Source organism: Hylobates moloch, unplaced genomic scaffold (genome assembly GCF_009828535.3).
Source record: "Hylobates moloch isolate HMO894 unplaced genomic scaffold, HMol_V3 SCAFFOLD_5, whole genome shotgun sequence".
NCBI lineage: Eukaryota > Metazoa > Chordata > Mammalia > Primates > Hylobatidae > Hylobates > Hylobates moloch.
Genome location: NW_026652280.1, coordinates 32,464,922 through 32,478,716, shown reverse-complemented (window position 1 = coordinate 32,478,716; position 13,795 = coordinate 32,464,922). Strand labels below are relative to the sequence as shown.

At 38.9% G+C, this 13,795-nt stretch overlaps 2 protein-coding genes across 4 annotated transcripts in view; both read right to left on the bottom strand.

Annotated features, from left to right (window-relative positions):
• The window catches only part of HDHD2 (haloacid dehalogenase like hydrolase domain containing 2), a 47,888-nt gene that overhangs the window by 10,677 nt on the left and 23,416 nt on the right, over nt 1-13,795 (bottom strand). The window lies entirely within an intron of this gene.
• LOC116468569 (sarcolemmal membrane-associated protein-like) lies at nt 10,172-13,017 on the bottom strand. The gene is given in 5 exon segments (XM_058438391.1): nt 10,172-11,600; nt 11,603-12,075; nt 12,077-12,272; nt 12,313-12,672; nt 12,675-13,017. Coding segments are annotated over 5 exon segments (2,334 nt in total). The 3' UTR covers nt 10,172-10,638.

The following is a 13,795-nucleotide window of genomic DNA, read 5'->3' as shown; positions in this document are numbered from 1 at the left end:
AGTGCAAAAAATCCTAGCCCAGGGAGCAGGGCTACCATATAAAAATCTCAGGCAGAGCAGCAAGAGAAAGCTGAAGGAGTGATTTAAATTCTGAGCCACACAATTCCTCAAAGCCCTAGAACCAGAAATACCATTTGACCCAGTAATCGCATTACTGGGTATATACCCAAAGGAATATAGATCATTCTATTATAAAGATACACGCATGCATATGTTCACTGCAGCACTAGTCACAAAAGACATGAAATCAACCCAAATGCCCATCAGTGATAGACGAGAGAAAGAAAATGTGGTACATATACACCATGAAATACTATGCGGGAATAAAAAGGAATTAGGTCATGCCCTTTGCAGGGACATGGATGGAGCTGGAAGCCATTATCCTCAGCAAACCAAACACTACTGTTCTCACTTATAAGTGGGAGCTGAACAATGAGAAGACATGGACACAGGGAGGGGAACAACACAGACTCGGGCCTGTTGGGACTGAAGGGGAGGGGGACCATCAGGAAAAATAGCTAATGCCTACTGGGCTTAATACCCAGATGACGGGTTGATAGGTGCAGTAAATCTTCATGGCACACGTTTACCTATGTAACAACTCTGCCCATGCTATACTTGTACCCCAGAATTTAAAATAAATTTAGAGCCACAGAATATTACTGAAAAAGACCCAAAGGAACATCAAGTCCAACATGCCCTATTTTACAGATGAGATCACCTGAGATGCTGGCACCAATCAAGGAGAGCTAGAACCAGTGCTGGAACCCGGAACCTGAAAACCAATCTGGGATTCTTCCAAATACAGGGATGTCTATGAGATATTTTGGATTCAGCTGCAGACCACTGCAATACAGCAAGTATCACAATAAAGCGAGTCACATAAATTTTGGTTTTCCATAGTCTATTAAGTGTGCAACAGCATTGTGTCTAAAAAAATGTACGTGTGTTAATTTAAAAATACTTTATTGCTGAAAAATGCTAACAATCATCTGAGCCTTCAGGGAGTCATAATCTTTTTGTGGGCAGAAGGTCTTGCCTCAATGTTGATGGCTGCTGACAGATCAGGGTGGTAGTCACTGAAGGTTGAGTCACTGTGGCAATGCCTCAAAATAAGACAACAATGAAGCCTGCTGCATCAATTTAATCTTCCTTTCATGAAAGAATTCTCTGTAGCATGTGATGCTGTTTCACAGTATTCACAACAGAAACTCTTTCAGAATTGTGAATCAATCCTCTCAAGCCCTTCTGCTCCTTTATCAGTTAAGTTTATGTAATATTATAAATCTTCTGTTGTTATTTCAACAATGTTCGAAGCATCTTCACCAGTAGATTCCATCTCAAGAAACACTTTCTTGGCCGGGCGCGGTGGCTCACGCTTGTAATCCCAGCACTTTGGGAGGCCGAGGCGGGCGAATCACGAGGTCAGGAGATCGAGACCACGGTGAAACCCCGTCTCTACTAAAAATACAAAAAAATTAGCCGGGCGTCGTGGTGGGCGCCTGTAGTCCCAGCTACTCGGAGAGGCTGAGGCAGGAGAATGGCGTGACCCGGGAGGCGGAGCTTGCAGTGAGCCGAGATTGCGCCACTGCACTCCAGCCTGGGCGACAGAGCGAGACTCCGTCTCAAAAAAAGAAAAAAAAAAAAAGAAACACTTTCTTTGTTCATCCAAAAGAAACAACTTCTCATCCATTCAAGTTTTATCATAAGACCACAGCAATTCAGTCACATCTTCAGGCACTGCTTCTAATTCTAGTTGTTTTGCTATTTCCACCACATCTGCAGTTACTTCCTTCAATGAAGTCTTGAACCCCTCAAAGTCATCCATGAGGGTTAAAATCAACTTCTTCCAAACTCCTGTTGATGTTGACATTTTGACCTTTCATGAATCGCAAATGTTCTTAATGGCATCAAGAATGTTGAATCCTTTCCAGAAGGTTTTCAATTTTCTTTGCCTAGATCCATCAGAGGAAATCATTGTCTATGGCAGCTATGGCCTTACAAAATATACTTTTTAAATAGTAAGATTTGAAAGTCAAAACGACTCCCTGATCCGTGGGTGGCAGAATGGGTGTTGTGTTAACAGGCATGAAAACAACATTAATCTCCTAGTACATCTCCAACGGAGCTCTGGGTGACCAGTTGCTTTGTCCATGAGCAGTAATATTCTGATGGGAATCTATTTTTCTGATCAGTAAGTCTCAATAGTGGTCTTGGAACATTCAATAAGCCATGCTGTAAACAGATGTGCTGCCATTCAGGCTTTGTTATTCCATTTATAGAGCACAGGTTTTAACTTAAAGTCACCAGCTGCATTAGCCCCTAACAAGAGAGACTGCCTATCCTTTGAAGCTTTGAAGCCAGGCACTGACTTCTCCTCTCTAGCTATGAAAGTCCTAGGTGGCATCTTTTTCCAATGTAAGACTGTTTCATCTACATTGAAAATCTGTTGTTTAGTGTAGATGCCTTCATCAATGATCTTAGCTAGATCTCTGGATAACATGCTGTAGCTTCTACATCAGCACTTGCTGCTTCATCTTGCACTTTAAGCAAGTTTATGGAGACAGCTTCTTTCCTTAAACTTCATGAACCATCCTCTGCTAGCTTCAAACTTTTCTTCTGTAGCTTCCTCACCTCTCTTAGTCTTCACAGAACTGAAGAGAGTTAGGGCTTTGTCTTAAGGGAATTTTGTGGCTGGTTTGAGCTTCTATCCAGGCCACAAAACTTTCTCCATATTAGTGATAAGGCTGTTTTGCTTTCTTGTCATTTGTGTGCTCAATGGAGTCTTGGCTATTTGGCACAAGAGGCCTAGCTTTCAGCCTATCTCGGCTTTTGACATGCGTTACTAACCTTACTCATTTCTAGCTTTTGACTTTAAGTAAGAGATGTGTGATTCTTCCTTTCACTTAAACACTCAGGGGCCACTGCAAGGTTATCGATTGGCCTAATCTCAGTATCACTGTGTCTCAGGGAATAGAGAGGCCAGAGGAGAGGAGAGAGATAGAACAGCTGGTTGGTGGAGCAGTCAGAACCCACACAACATTGAATTTGCCATCTTACATAGGCACAGTTTGTGGCTGCCCAAAACAATTACAACAGTAACACCAAAGATCACTGATCACCACAACACATAATAATAATGAAAAGTTTGAAATATTGCCAAGAATTACCAAAACGTGATACAGAGACACAAAGTGAGCACATGCTGTTGGAAATATGGTGCCGATGACTTGCTCAATGTAGGGTTACCGCAAAATCAGTTTGTTAAAAAAAAAAAAAAAAGAATGCAGTGTCTGTGAAGCACAATAATGCAAAGTGCAATAAAAGGAGGTATGCCTGAACACTATGCTGTCTTTCTAAATAACCATTTCCCCTGAAGATGAAGCATGTGGAAATGAAATTATACTGCAGATTAAGTACTGGTCAAGCACCTACCATATGTCCAACATCAAACTGGTAAGTCCCTCTCACCCCACTCCTCAAAAGTGTTCCTTTCCCAGTCTTTCCCATTTCAGTAATTTCTCCAGTTACTCAAGCCAGAACCCTATCAGTCATCCTTGATTTCTCAATTTCTCCCACACCTCCACATCCCTATTCACTAGGAAATCCAGTAATTTCCAATTTTGAACAAAAATTAAAATATCTCAAAACTGTCTTACTCTTTCACCTGAACTGTAACAGCCTTACAACTGGTCTTCCTGCATTTTTCTCTTGACCTATTACTCCAATCCATTATATAAGCAATAGCAGGAGTTTTGAAAAGTGCAAATAGATGTGATCATGTCCCTCCCCTGCTCAAAATTCTTTAATAGCTTCTCATGGCAACCAGCATAAAATCCAAAGTCCTTAGCACAGTCTCAAAAGCCTTGCCCTATCTATCCCCAACCCCACATCTCCACTCTCAAGTTACCTTTCCCATTATTGACTGAGCTCCTGCCACAATACTCTGTTCTCATTTCCTCAAAAAATGTCAAGCTCTTTCCTGCTTCAGCCCCCATATGGTGCCCCCTCCTCCTGAAACGGTTCCCCATACTTTTCACATAGATTTCTTCCACTCATTTGTCAGGTTTCAGCTTAAATGTCAGTAAATCAAAGAAGTCATTTTTAATCTCTCTTTAAATAAAGTGGACTCCCTCCTCACATTTGGTAACTATTTCAACCCCTTTTTTCCTTCATATCACTTGGCATGATTGGTAACCCTTATCCTATTGTGTTTGGTCTGTCTTCCTCACTAGAATAGTCTCCATAATGCCCATCAATTGTACTCATCACTGAATTTCCTACTTAAAAAAAGAAGGCCTGGTACCTTTTGCTAAATGTTTATTCAATAAATTAAATCATGGGTGAACCTCTGCATGCCTCCGTGTCCTGACCTATGACAACTATTTTTATTCATAAATGTAGGAAGTATAGTAACTATCCTAAAAATAAATAATGGAGAGTCACTTCATATTTGTCAGCTTCGGTTTCAAATGAAGCAGTAAACTAGTTCAGGGCTTTTCAGCACTATTTTAGGCCAGAAAATGCCTGCTGTGGGGGCTGACCTATGTATTATAGGATGTTTAGCAGCATCCCTGGCCTCTGCCCATCATATGCCAGTACCACCCCTCTCCCTCAGTTATGACAACCAAAAATGTCTCCAAACCTTACCCAATATTCCTTAGGGGGCAAAACTGTCCCTGATTGAGAACTGCTAAACTAAAGTAATGCCAAAGTGTTAACATTCAACACACTTAAAAGTAATACCAATCAACTCAACAGACATAAACTATCAAAAGTTCAAATTAAAACTAGTGAATCATGAAAAACACCAAAGGAAAATCCCACTAACATTTAATTAATTGAAACCCCCAAAATACCTCCAATGTCACCTTGACACAGTAATTCTCTCATTAATTACTGAAAAAAATGTAGTGAGTTTGTAAAGACTCAATGTTCCACATAAAATAAAAATCTAAGAATACTATATATCCAAAGTGAAAGATGAAATGAAAAATTAAAATAGAAGATCTAAGACAACTTCAACACTGCTATTTCTACTTATAATCAGAATTTTAAAAACAAAGTTTTTGAAGTCTTTGGCATTAAAAACAAACAAACATAACTTACTGACCTAGTAAGAAATACTCAAAGTGGTAAAATACTGAAAGTTCTACCCCTGAATTTAGAAGTAAGATAAGGCTATCTACTATCACCATGTCTATTAGGAGTGCACTAGGAGTCCCAGACAGTGTAACATAGCAAGAAAAACAAAAAGAATTTTAACTCTGGAAGGAGACAATTAAAATTGTCATTATTGTCTACAATTGTCTATATAGAAAATGCAATCAAAAAGATTCTATTAATACAAAAATTTATTAGAATTAGCAAGTAAATGGAAGAAGACTGCTGAACAGAAGATTAACATACAAAAACACAATTAGCTTTCTATGTATTAGCAATAAGCAAATAAATAGGAAATTTAGCAAAATACAAGGCCAGGCACAGTGGCTCACACCTGTAATCCCAGCACTTTGGGAGGCCGAGGTGGGTGGATTGCCTGAGGTCAAGAGTTTGAGACCAGCCTGGCCAACATGGCAAAACCCCATCTCTACTAAAAATACAAGAATTAGCCAGGCATGGTGGCGCATGCTTGTACTCCCAGCTTCTAGGAGGCTGAGGCAGGAGAATCGCTTGAACCTGGGAGGCAGAGGTTGCAGTGAGCTGAGAGCATGCCATTGCACTCCAGCCTGGGCAACAAGGGTGAAACTCTGTCTCAGAAAAACAAAAACAAAAACAAAAATACAATTTACAATAACATCAAACAACATGAAAGACAAGAATTTAACAAAATGTCTAAGACCCACATTCTAAAAACTATAAAACACTGATGAGAGCAAATGTAAAAAAACAAAAACAAAACAAACAAAAAAAACTAAATAAATAGAGATACATTTTATTTTCATAGACTGGAAGATATATTATTGTACAGATGTAAATATTGTCCAAATCCATAGATTTAATGATCAAACTCCCAGCAGGCTTTGTTTGTGAAAGTTAACAAGTTGATTTCAAAATCTGTGTGGAAATCCAAAGGAGGTAGAATGGCCAAGACAATCTTAAATAATAAAGTTGGAGGATGTACACTACCAGATATTGAGGCTTTTTATGAAGCTACAATAATCAAGACAGTACGAATGGCAAAAGTATAGATAAAGAATCTAGTCACTTGATTTACGTCAAAAGCACAATTGCAATTCAATGGGGGAAGAATGGGTCTTTGCAATACGTGTTGCTGGAACAACTGAGTATCCACAGATAAAAATGAACTTCTATTTCACACAATTCACAAAAATTAATTCAAAATGGATTCTACACTTAATTGCTAAAAGTAAAACAATAAAGCTTACAGAAGAAAACACAGGAAAATATCTTCATGACCTTGGGGTAGGCAAAGATTTCTTAAACAAAACAGAAGAAAATACTGACAAATTGAACTACATCAAAATTAAGAACCTGATGTTCTCATACTATTGAGAGAGTGAAAAGGCAAATCAAAGATAGGGATATCTGTGGTACATATATTCAACCAAAGTCTCATAAGACATAACACATTAAGAACTCTGAGGCCGGGCGCAGTGGCTCACGCCTGTAATCCCAGCACTCTGGGAGGCCGAGGTGGGCGGCTCACCTGAGGTCGGGAGTTTGAGACCAGCCTGACCAACACAGAGAAACCCTGTTTCTACTAAAAATGCAAAATTAGCCAGGTGTGGTGGTGCATGCCTATAATCCCAGCTACTCGGGAGGCTGAGACAGGAGAATTGCTTGAACCCAGGAGGCAGAGGTTGCAGTGAGCCGAGATTACGCCATTACACTCCAACCTGGGCAACAAGAGTGAAACTCTGCCTCAAAAAAAAAAAAACTTTGACAATTCAGTAAGAAAAACACGTTCCAATCAGAAAACATAAAAGATTTGAATGAGTGCATCACAACAAAAGATATCCAAATGACTAATAAGTATAGGAAAAGATTTCAACAGCATTACTCATCAGAGAAATACAAATTGAAACTGAGGCTGGATGCAATGGCTCACACCTGTAATCCCAGCACTTTGAGAGACTGGGGCACAATGAGCACTTGAGGTCAGGAGTTTGAGAACAGCCAGCAACACAGCAAAACCCCACTACAAAAACAAATTAAAAATTAGCCAGGTGTGGTGGCATACATCTGTAGTCCTAGCTACTTGGGAGGCTAAGGCAGGAGGACCTCTTGATTCCAGGAGTTTGAGGCTACAGTGAGCTATGATAGTGCCACTGCACTCTAGCCTGGGTGACAGAGCAAGACCCTGTCTTTGAAAAACAATAACAACAACAACAACAACAAAAAACAAATAGGAACTCAGTAAAGATACCACAATATACACCAAACAGAACAGCTACTATTAAATAGAGAATATGGAGCATTGGAACTCTCATTTGTAGCTAGCAAGAATGTATGACTTGGTACAATCACTTTGGAAAATTGTTTGGCGATATTTACTAAAACTAAACAATTACCTATCCTACTATCGAGCAATTTCACTTTTAGATATGTACCCAAGAGAACTGAATGCACATGTCCCCCAAAAGACATATACAAGAATGTTCACAGCAGTTTTATTCATAACAGCCCAAACTGGAAGCAACCCATGTCCATTAACAGCAGAATGAATAAATAAATTGTGGAATATTCATATAATACACTACTACTATACAAAACAACAACAACAAAGAAGCAAAATAAAAACTAAAGTACTGGTACATGCAAAAACTTGGATAAATCTCAAAACAGACCAAAAAATGCTATAATTCTATGATTTCATTCATACGAAGATTAAGAAATGGCAATAATTATAGAAGTCAGAGCAGTGGTTATCCTGAGGAAGGAGTGGTACTGACTGGGAAAGGGAGCCACAGAGGATGCTGAAAATGTTCTATATCTTGATCACCAAATGGGGGTTACATAGGTATATCTATGTGTAAAATTGTATTGAGTTGTATACTTAAAATCTGTATAACTTTCAGTGCATGTTTACCTCAGTTTAGAAAAATCAGTAACAGAATATATTTTTATGGTTTGTTCATGTAAACAAATCATATTTAGAGTAGCACGAGCTGCCTGCTAAATATATCCTCAAACTACAAAATAAGAGCAGTGATTCTGCTATTCAACTCAATTCTGTATTCTATGATTTTCAGATCTGCATATAAACTTCTCCTACATACACTAATGAAATGCTTTAAAGATCTCAAGTTCTGAAGTCTTAAACAATTTCTCACCTTCAAAGTAGTATTTTACAGTCTGGACTTTAATTAAGAACACTACATAGCAGTCAACCCTTTCAAAAATGAGAAAAGCCCATAGATATATTTCTAATTTGAGCCCTGCTGCTACACTGTTCTGGGATTCCTCATGCTCAGGGTTCTAAGTACTTAGAAAATATTCAAGAGTTAGTGTACAAATGCAGTACTGAGGCCATTACTGTCTGTTTTGTTCTTTCTTTCTTTTCTTCCCTTTACTAAGGATTAATATACTGGAGTAATTAAACTTGTAATTTTTCCTTAAGAAGGAGATGGGGGAAAGCAAGCAATCCAACAGTCAACAAAGACTTAAGAAGCTCATCCTGAAAATTTTAAAAAAAAATTCTGCACATCTCTAACACTTTTGGAAGACCCTCAGACTCTACAGCAATTATGAGAAGAATGTCATTAACAAAACTTCAAATACATTATTTCTTTTTTTTTTAGGGAGAGTAAAATTATTTTATTAAATCATGCACGTCACGTGTGTTAGTGCAAATAGTTTAATCTGTACTCCAGAAATTCTATTGTATTTTATATCTTTACAAAATAGATTTAAAACAATTATTTACTTTAAAAATTGTAATTCTGAAGTTAAGCATTTCAGAACAATATTTGCAATAATCTATATACAAGAGGTACTGGGTACCACTGGCATATTTGCATTCTGTGGTGGAGTGGCTTCCTGCAACAGAAAATGATGAAATGAACTATATGACAGTATTTTCTACAAGTCATTTGTGACTAATTCCTCCATAAATCTAGTGATCCTCCCAACGGCAATCTCAAATAGCTTAAAATATAACCTTTAAAGTATAAACAGTGACTGCCAAACATCACAAGGCAAATTACACCCTAAACTCCTATTTCAATATTTGGCTAGACCTGTGGATTGCCACAGAACATTCAAGCCAATTCACTGACATTCCCTCCTGGACTTCATTGACTGAAAAATGTAACTATGTGATGCTTTAGGATATTCCATGACCTAAATAAACTTTATTGACATAACTATGATGCCGCACAAAACCATGGCTAAACTTTCACTTGTGTTTTAAATTTGTAACATCAAGCAGTGTTTTTAGGTGCTTCACTGTGCATAGAACACTATTAATCTTGGGAATAGTGCTTTTCATTAACAGAAAGTCCCAATTAACAACAATAAAAAGAAAATAACCATTTGCATACCCAACCAGGAAATTTGTTGGTAGGTACAACAGCTCACCCTGAACATGAATTAGCTCTGACACATCATAAACCAAATTAGGTCAATACAAGCTTATCTAAAGAAATATTAATACTTTCTTTAATTAAACATGCTTGGAGGAATAGATAGAAAAAAAAATCATGCTTCCTAAAATGCTGTATATGAGAAAGTAACTTGGCTTTTAAAGAAAAATCTCTTTAAATACATGGTTTAATAAATTACATTCCAATTGACTCAACAGTTTGGTTGACTGCACTGAAATTGTGTAATTACTATGTTTTTGCTCCCAGAAATACTTCAGTTTGCTCAAGAAAATACACACTCTCATGGAAAGTTTTTCAAAGTTGATGTCCTCCACATCTTCAAGTCACATTAAGGCTGAACAAGCGTGCACATATTCCCCAAATTATCACCATAACAGTTTATTTTCCAAATGTATTTTTCCTTAAAAAAAAAAAAAAATCCACGCAAATAGTTCTAAGTCTTGTTCCCAATAGCTCAGTGGTTTTATAACAAGTAAAAATGGCATAAATATGTAAAAAATATATATATGTGTGTATATATTTCAAACTGATAGGCACTGAGCACACAGGGCCTCTCTTCCCATGTATGTATTGGTTGTTTGGTTTGAGTAGTTACCAAATCAGAAAAATGAATTATCTGGTGATCAGAATTCAGAGTAAAATACTCATAAATTTAATGTTATAAATAATCTGGTGTACCAAGAAGCCTACTTTAGGCCACCATAATATTCAGAATCTTAACATACTAATTTAAAAATTACATGAAAAATTGCAAGCAAATTATTGCTTACAGTAGAATAAAGTCACAATTTTATATCTTCTTTATAGACAGATACATTTTATATAATTTAAAGCAATGACCCTACAGCTGTATTCTTGTACTTCTGCTGTTTTAAGAGGTAAAGAGGAAGAAAATGGTTCTGTTTGTCCCTAGCATGAGTCTGATGCCAGCTTCTAGAGGGAGGACAGTGTACAGACTCAAGGAACGCTCTCATGGAGAAGCTCTGGCCAGACCTGGCACGTATAGCACGATGGCTGTTACTGCAACCAGGGCAGCCAACATGGGCACCCAGGGCCAGGGTTTCTTTCTCTACCACAATGGACCGAAACACCAAAACAGGAAAGCCAGGAATAGGCCGATGAATACAGCTGGGACGGGTTGTAATATGGAAGGATTATTTCCTTTCTCTCGGAGCAGCTTCAGGTTGTTTTTACACTGTTTGAGCTCATCTGTGATTGACTGCTTTTCCTGCTCAGTCATTTCAAACTTCAACTTCAGTTCTGAGAGTACAGTCTGTGTCTTTTCATACTCTTTCTGCACATCCTTTGCTTGGTTTTCAGCCTTACTGAGAAGAGTTTTTAAATCAGCTGAATCCCGAAGATGCTGTTCTTTCAAGGATCCCACTTGATTCTCAAGTTCTTTCCTAGACATTTGAAGGATGCTGACATCACTGGTAAGCTCTAAACTCTGCTTCTGAGAACTGTGCAATTCTTTTTCTTGCCGTTGCAGTTCTGATGATAGCAAAACATTTTCCCTTTTTAGAGAATGGTATTTGGTTTCCAATGCATTCCATTCCTTTCTCAACTTCTCTAGTTCACCTTGCAACCTTGTTGCTTCTTCTCTCTGCTGGTCCTCACACTGTTGACATCTAAGCTGAAAACTGTTTTGCAGACTTGTGATTTCTTTCTCATATTCAGACGCTGCTTTCCGCCACCGCTCAAGCTCAGCTCTCACCTTCTTAAGCTCTTCTTGTAAAGAAGCAATGTCAGTGTCCCGCTCAGAGGCAGCCTTTTCTGCTGCTTGATGAAGGAGCAAAATTTCATCTCAGGCACTAAGCAATTCATCTCTAGTACTTGTGATTTCACTGTCCTTCTCCTCCCGGAGATTCTCAATATCGATGTGTAACCTCTGCAATTGGGCTTGAAGAACCTGTATTTGTTTAGTGGATTCCTCAACTTGATTTCGATAGGCTTTTCTTTCTTCTTCCAAAAGAGCTTGAAGTTCAAAGCATTTTTGTTTACTTGTTCTAGCTAGCTCCTGGGCTTCGATTATTCCTTTCGAAGATGCTGTATTTCTTGCTTTGCCTCAATTTCTGACTGTGCACCCCGCAAGTCATCTTTTAAAAGGGACACTTCGGCAAGAGGCTCATTTAGGTCTTGCTCATCCATTTGGGCGTCTGTAGCGTCGTCACTGCTTTTTTCCTTGCTTGGACTCAGAGTATCTGAAAAATCAGATTCTTTTGCTCTTGTCTGATTTTCTTTTGAAAGCTTTGTTTCTTCTACCGCTTTGGTTAGATGCCCTTCGACGATCAGCTTCTCTAAGCTGCTGCATTCTTTAAGAGTTTTCTCCTGAAGATGTTCTAACCATACTTGTAAAGCTGTTAGCCTTTCATTGGTGAAATCATTATCAGCTTGCAAAGCTTCTATTTTTGTCTGGAGCTCTTGTTCTTTTTCTTCCATTTCATCTATTTTATGTTGTAATTCTTTTTTCTCAGCCTGTCCTTTCTGTTGGATTTCCTCGTTTTCACTCTGCTACCTTTAATTTATCAGATAAATCTTTAATCTCATTAACTGCTCCATTATATTTACTGGCTAATTCTCTTAATTCTTCCTGACTCCTTTCATTCATTTCTTTCAGATGGGTACATTCATCTTCAGTATTACTCAGACTTCGCTCAACTTCTGAAAGTTTTCTAACCACTTCAATTTTCTCCTGAAGAACTCAGGGAACAGAAAGTTCTCCTGAAGAACTTTCTCCTGAGTCTCCTCAGGGACTCTTTGGCTGTTGTCTCATAGTTATGTTTATCCTCTTGTAATGCTATAAGTTCCTTTCGTAAACTATCTTCTGTTTGATTTTTGGAGCATGCCTGTAATTGGTTTCCCATAACTTCTAACCATGATAAGAGTCTATCTTCATCTATTAAAGCCTGCCAACTGGTATCTGAAGCCTCTTGGGTGATGGCTAGTAGCCGCTGAAGCGTGGCTAACTTCTGTTCCAACATTTGTTCCCGACATAAGGCCTCCTGTAGATACTGAGAAAGCTGGAATAGTTCCTGAGAGTACATACTTGGAGTGTTAGCAGGAACTTTGTCAACGGGACTTGGTAACGGTGCATGGATGACACTTCCCGTGTATTCTCTGTCATGTCTCCTCCAAACTGGATAATGTCACCAGGAAGAATTTCACATGGTGGACTTTCTTCAGAGCCTCGACTCAATCTCTGGCTATTTATAAAAGTACCATTACTACTTTTAGTGTCTTGAAGATAAAACTTGCCCGTCTTGTGATCAAACCAGACGAGAGCGTGGTTCCTTGATAGCACTTTGCAATCAAAAGTGGCATTATTCTGCGCTGGTCGACAGCGGGCCACTGAGCGGCCGATTTTGATGGGCTCATCCAGGTAGACATGACGCTCCTGAAACGGGTGCGAGTTCGGGCAGCAAGTGAAGATGGCCAAGGCTGACGGCATCGAGGATAGATTGGGGGTGTCTCTCCTACCAGGGACAAAGGGACTGCCCTTCACAAGCCTATGCCCCTATCCCACCCAAAATTTTAAATTAACACAAACTGCACATTGTCTAAGAATAACCAGCGAACATCATCTCTTCACTTGGGTGGGAAGACAAGCCAGCGTAAGCCCCATCACCTCCTTTAAAACCCAGCAACGCCTTGATCACAAAAAGTCCCCAACTGGCAGCTTTCAGTTCATCTTCTTCTCTGGGAAGAAAAGGCTCAAACATCGGGCAGCTTTGGCCAAGAAAACTCCTGGAACACAGTTTGCGGACTGGAGGTATCCAAGCAGATGAGTCACACACCAATTCTTGTGTTTGGTTTGAGATCGCGGCCGCTTTGAATACATTATTCTTAAAAAGCCTTCATCTATAAATTTAAACGTGAAAGTTGTGATGCCATTTCTCTTCAGGTATAATGACATTTTAATAAGCTACTCTAGGAGATGGAGAGCAGTTGCTTAATTTAGGAAAAAAAGGCCTCAAACGTTTCCTAGGCTAAGTAATTCCATGTAGTTTTTTCCCCAAAATTCCTTTGCCTGGCAACTATACTTCTGGAAAAAAAAATCATACAGAAAGCACAAATACTGCTCAACAAACATGTTCTCAGGAGTTTTTTAAAATGAATTTCAAAAACCTGGAATACCAGCTGGGAGCAGTGGCTCACGCCTGTAATCCCAGCACTTTGGGAGGCTGAGGCGGGTGGATTATGAGGTCAGGAGATCGAGACCATCCTGG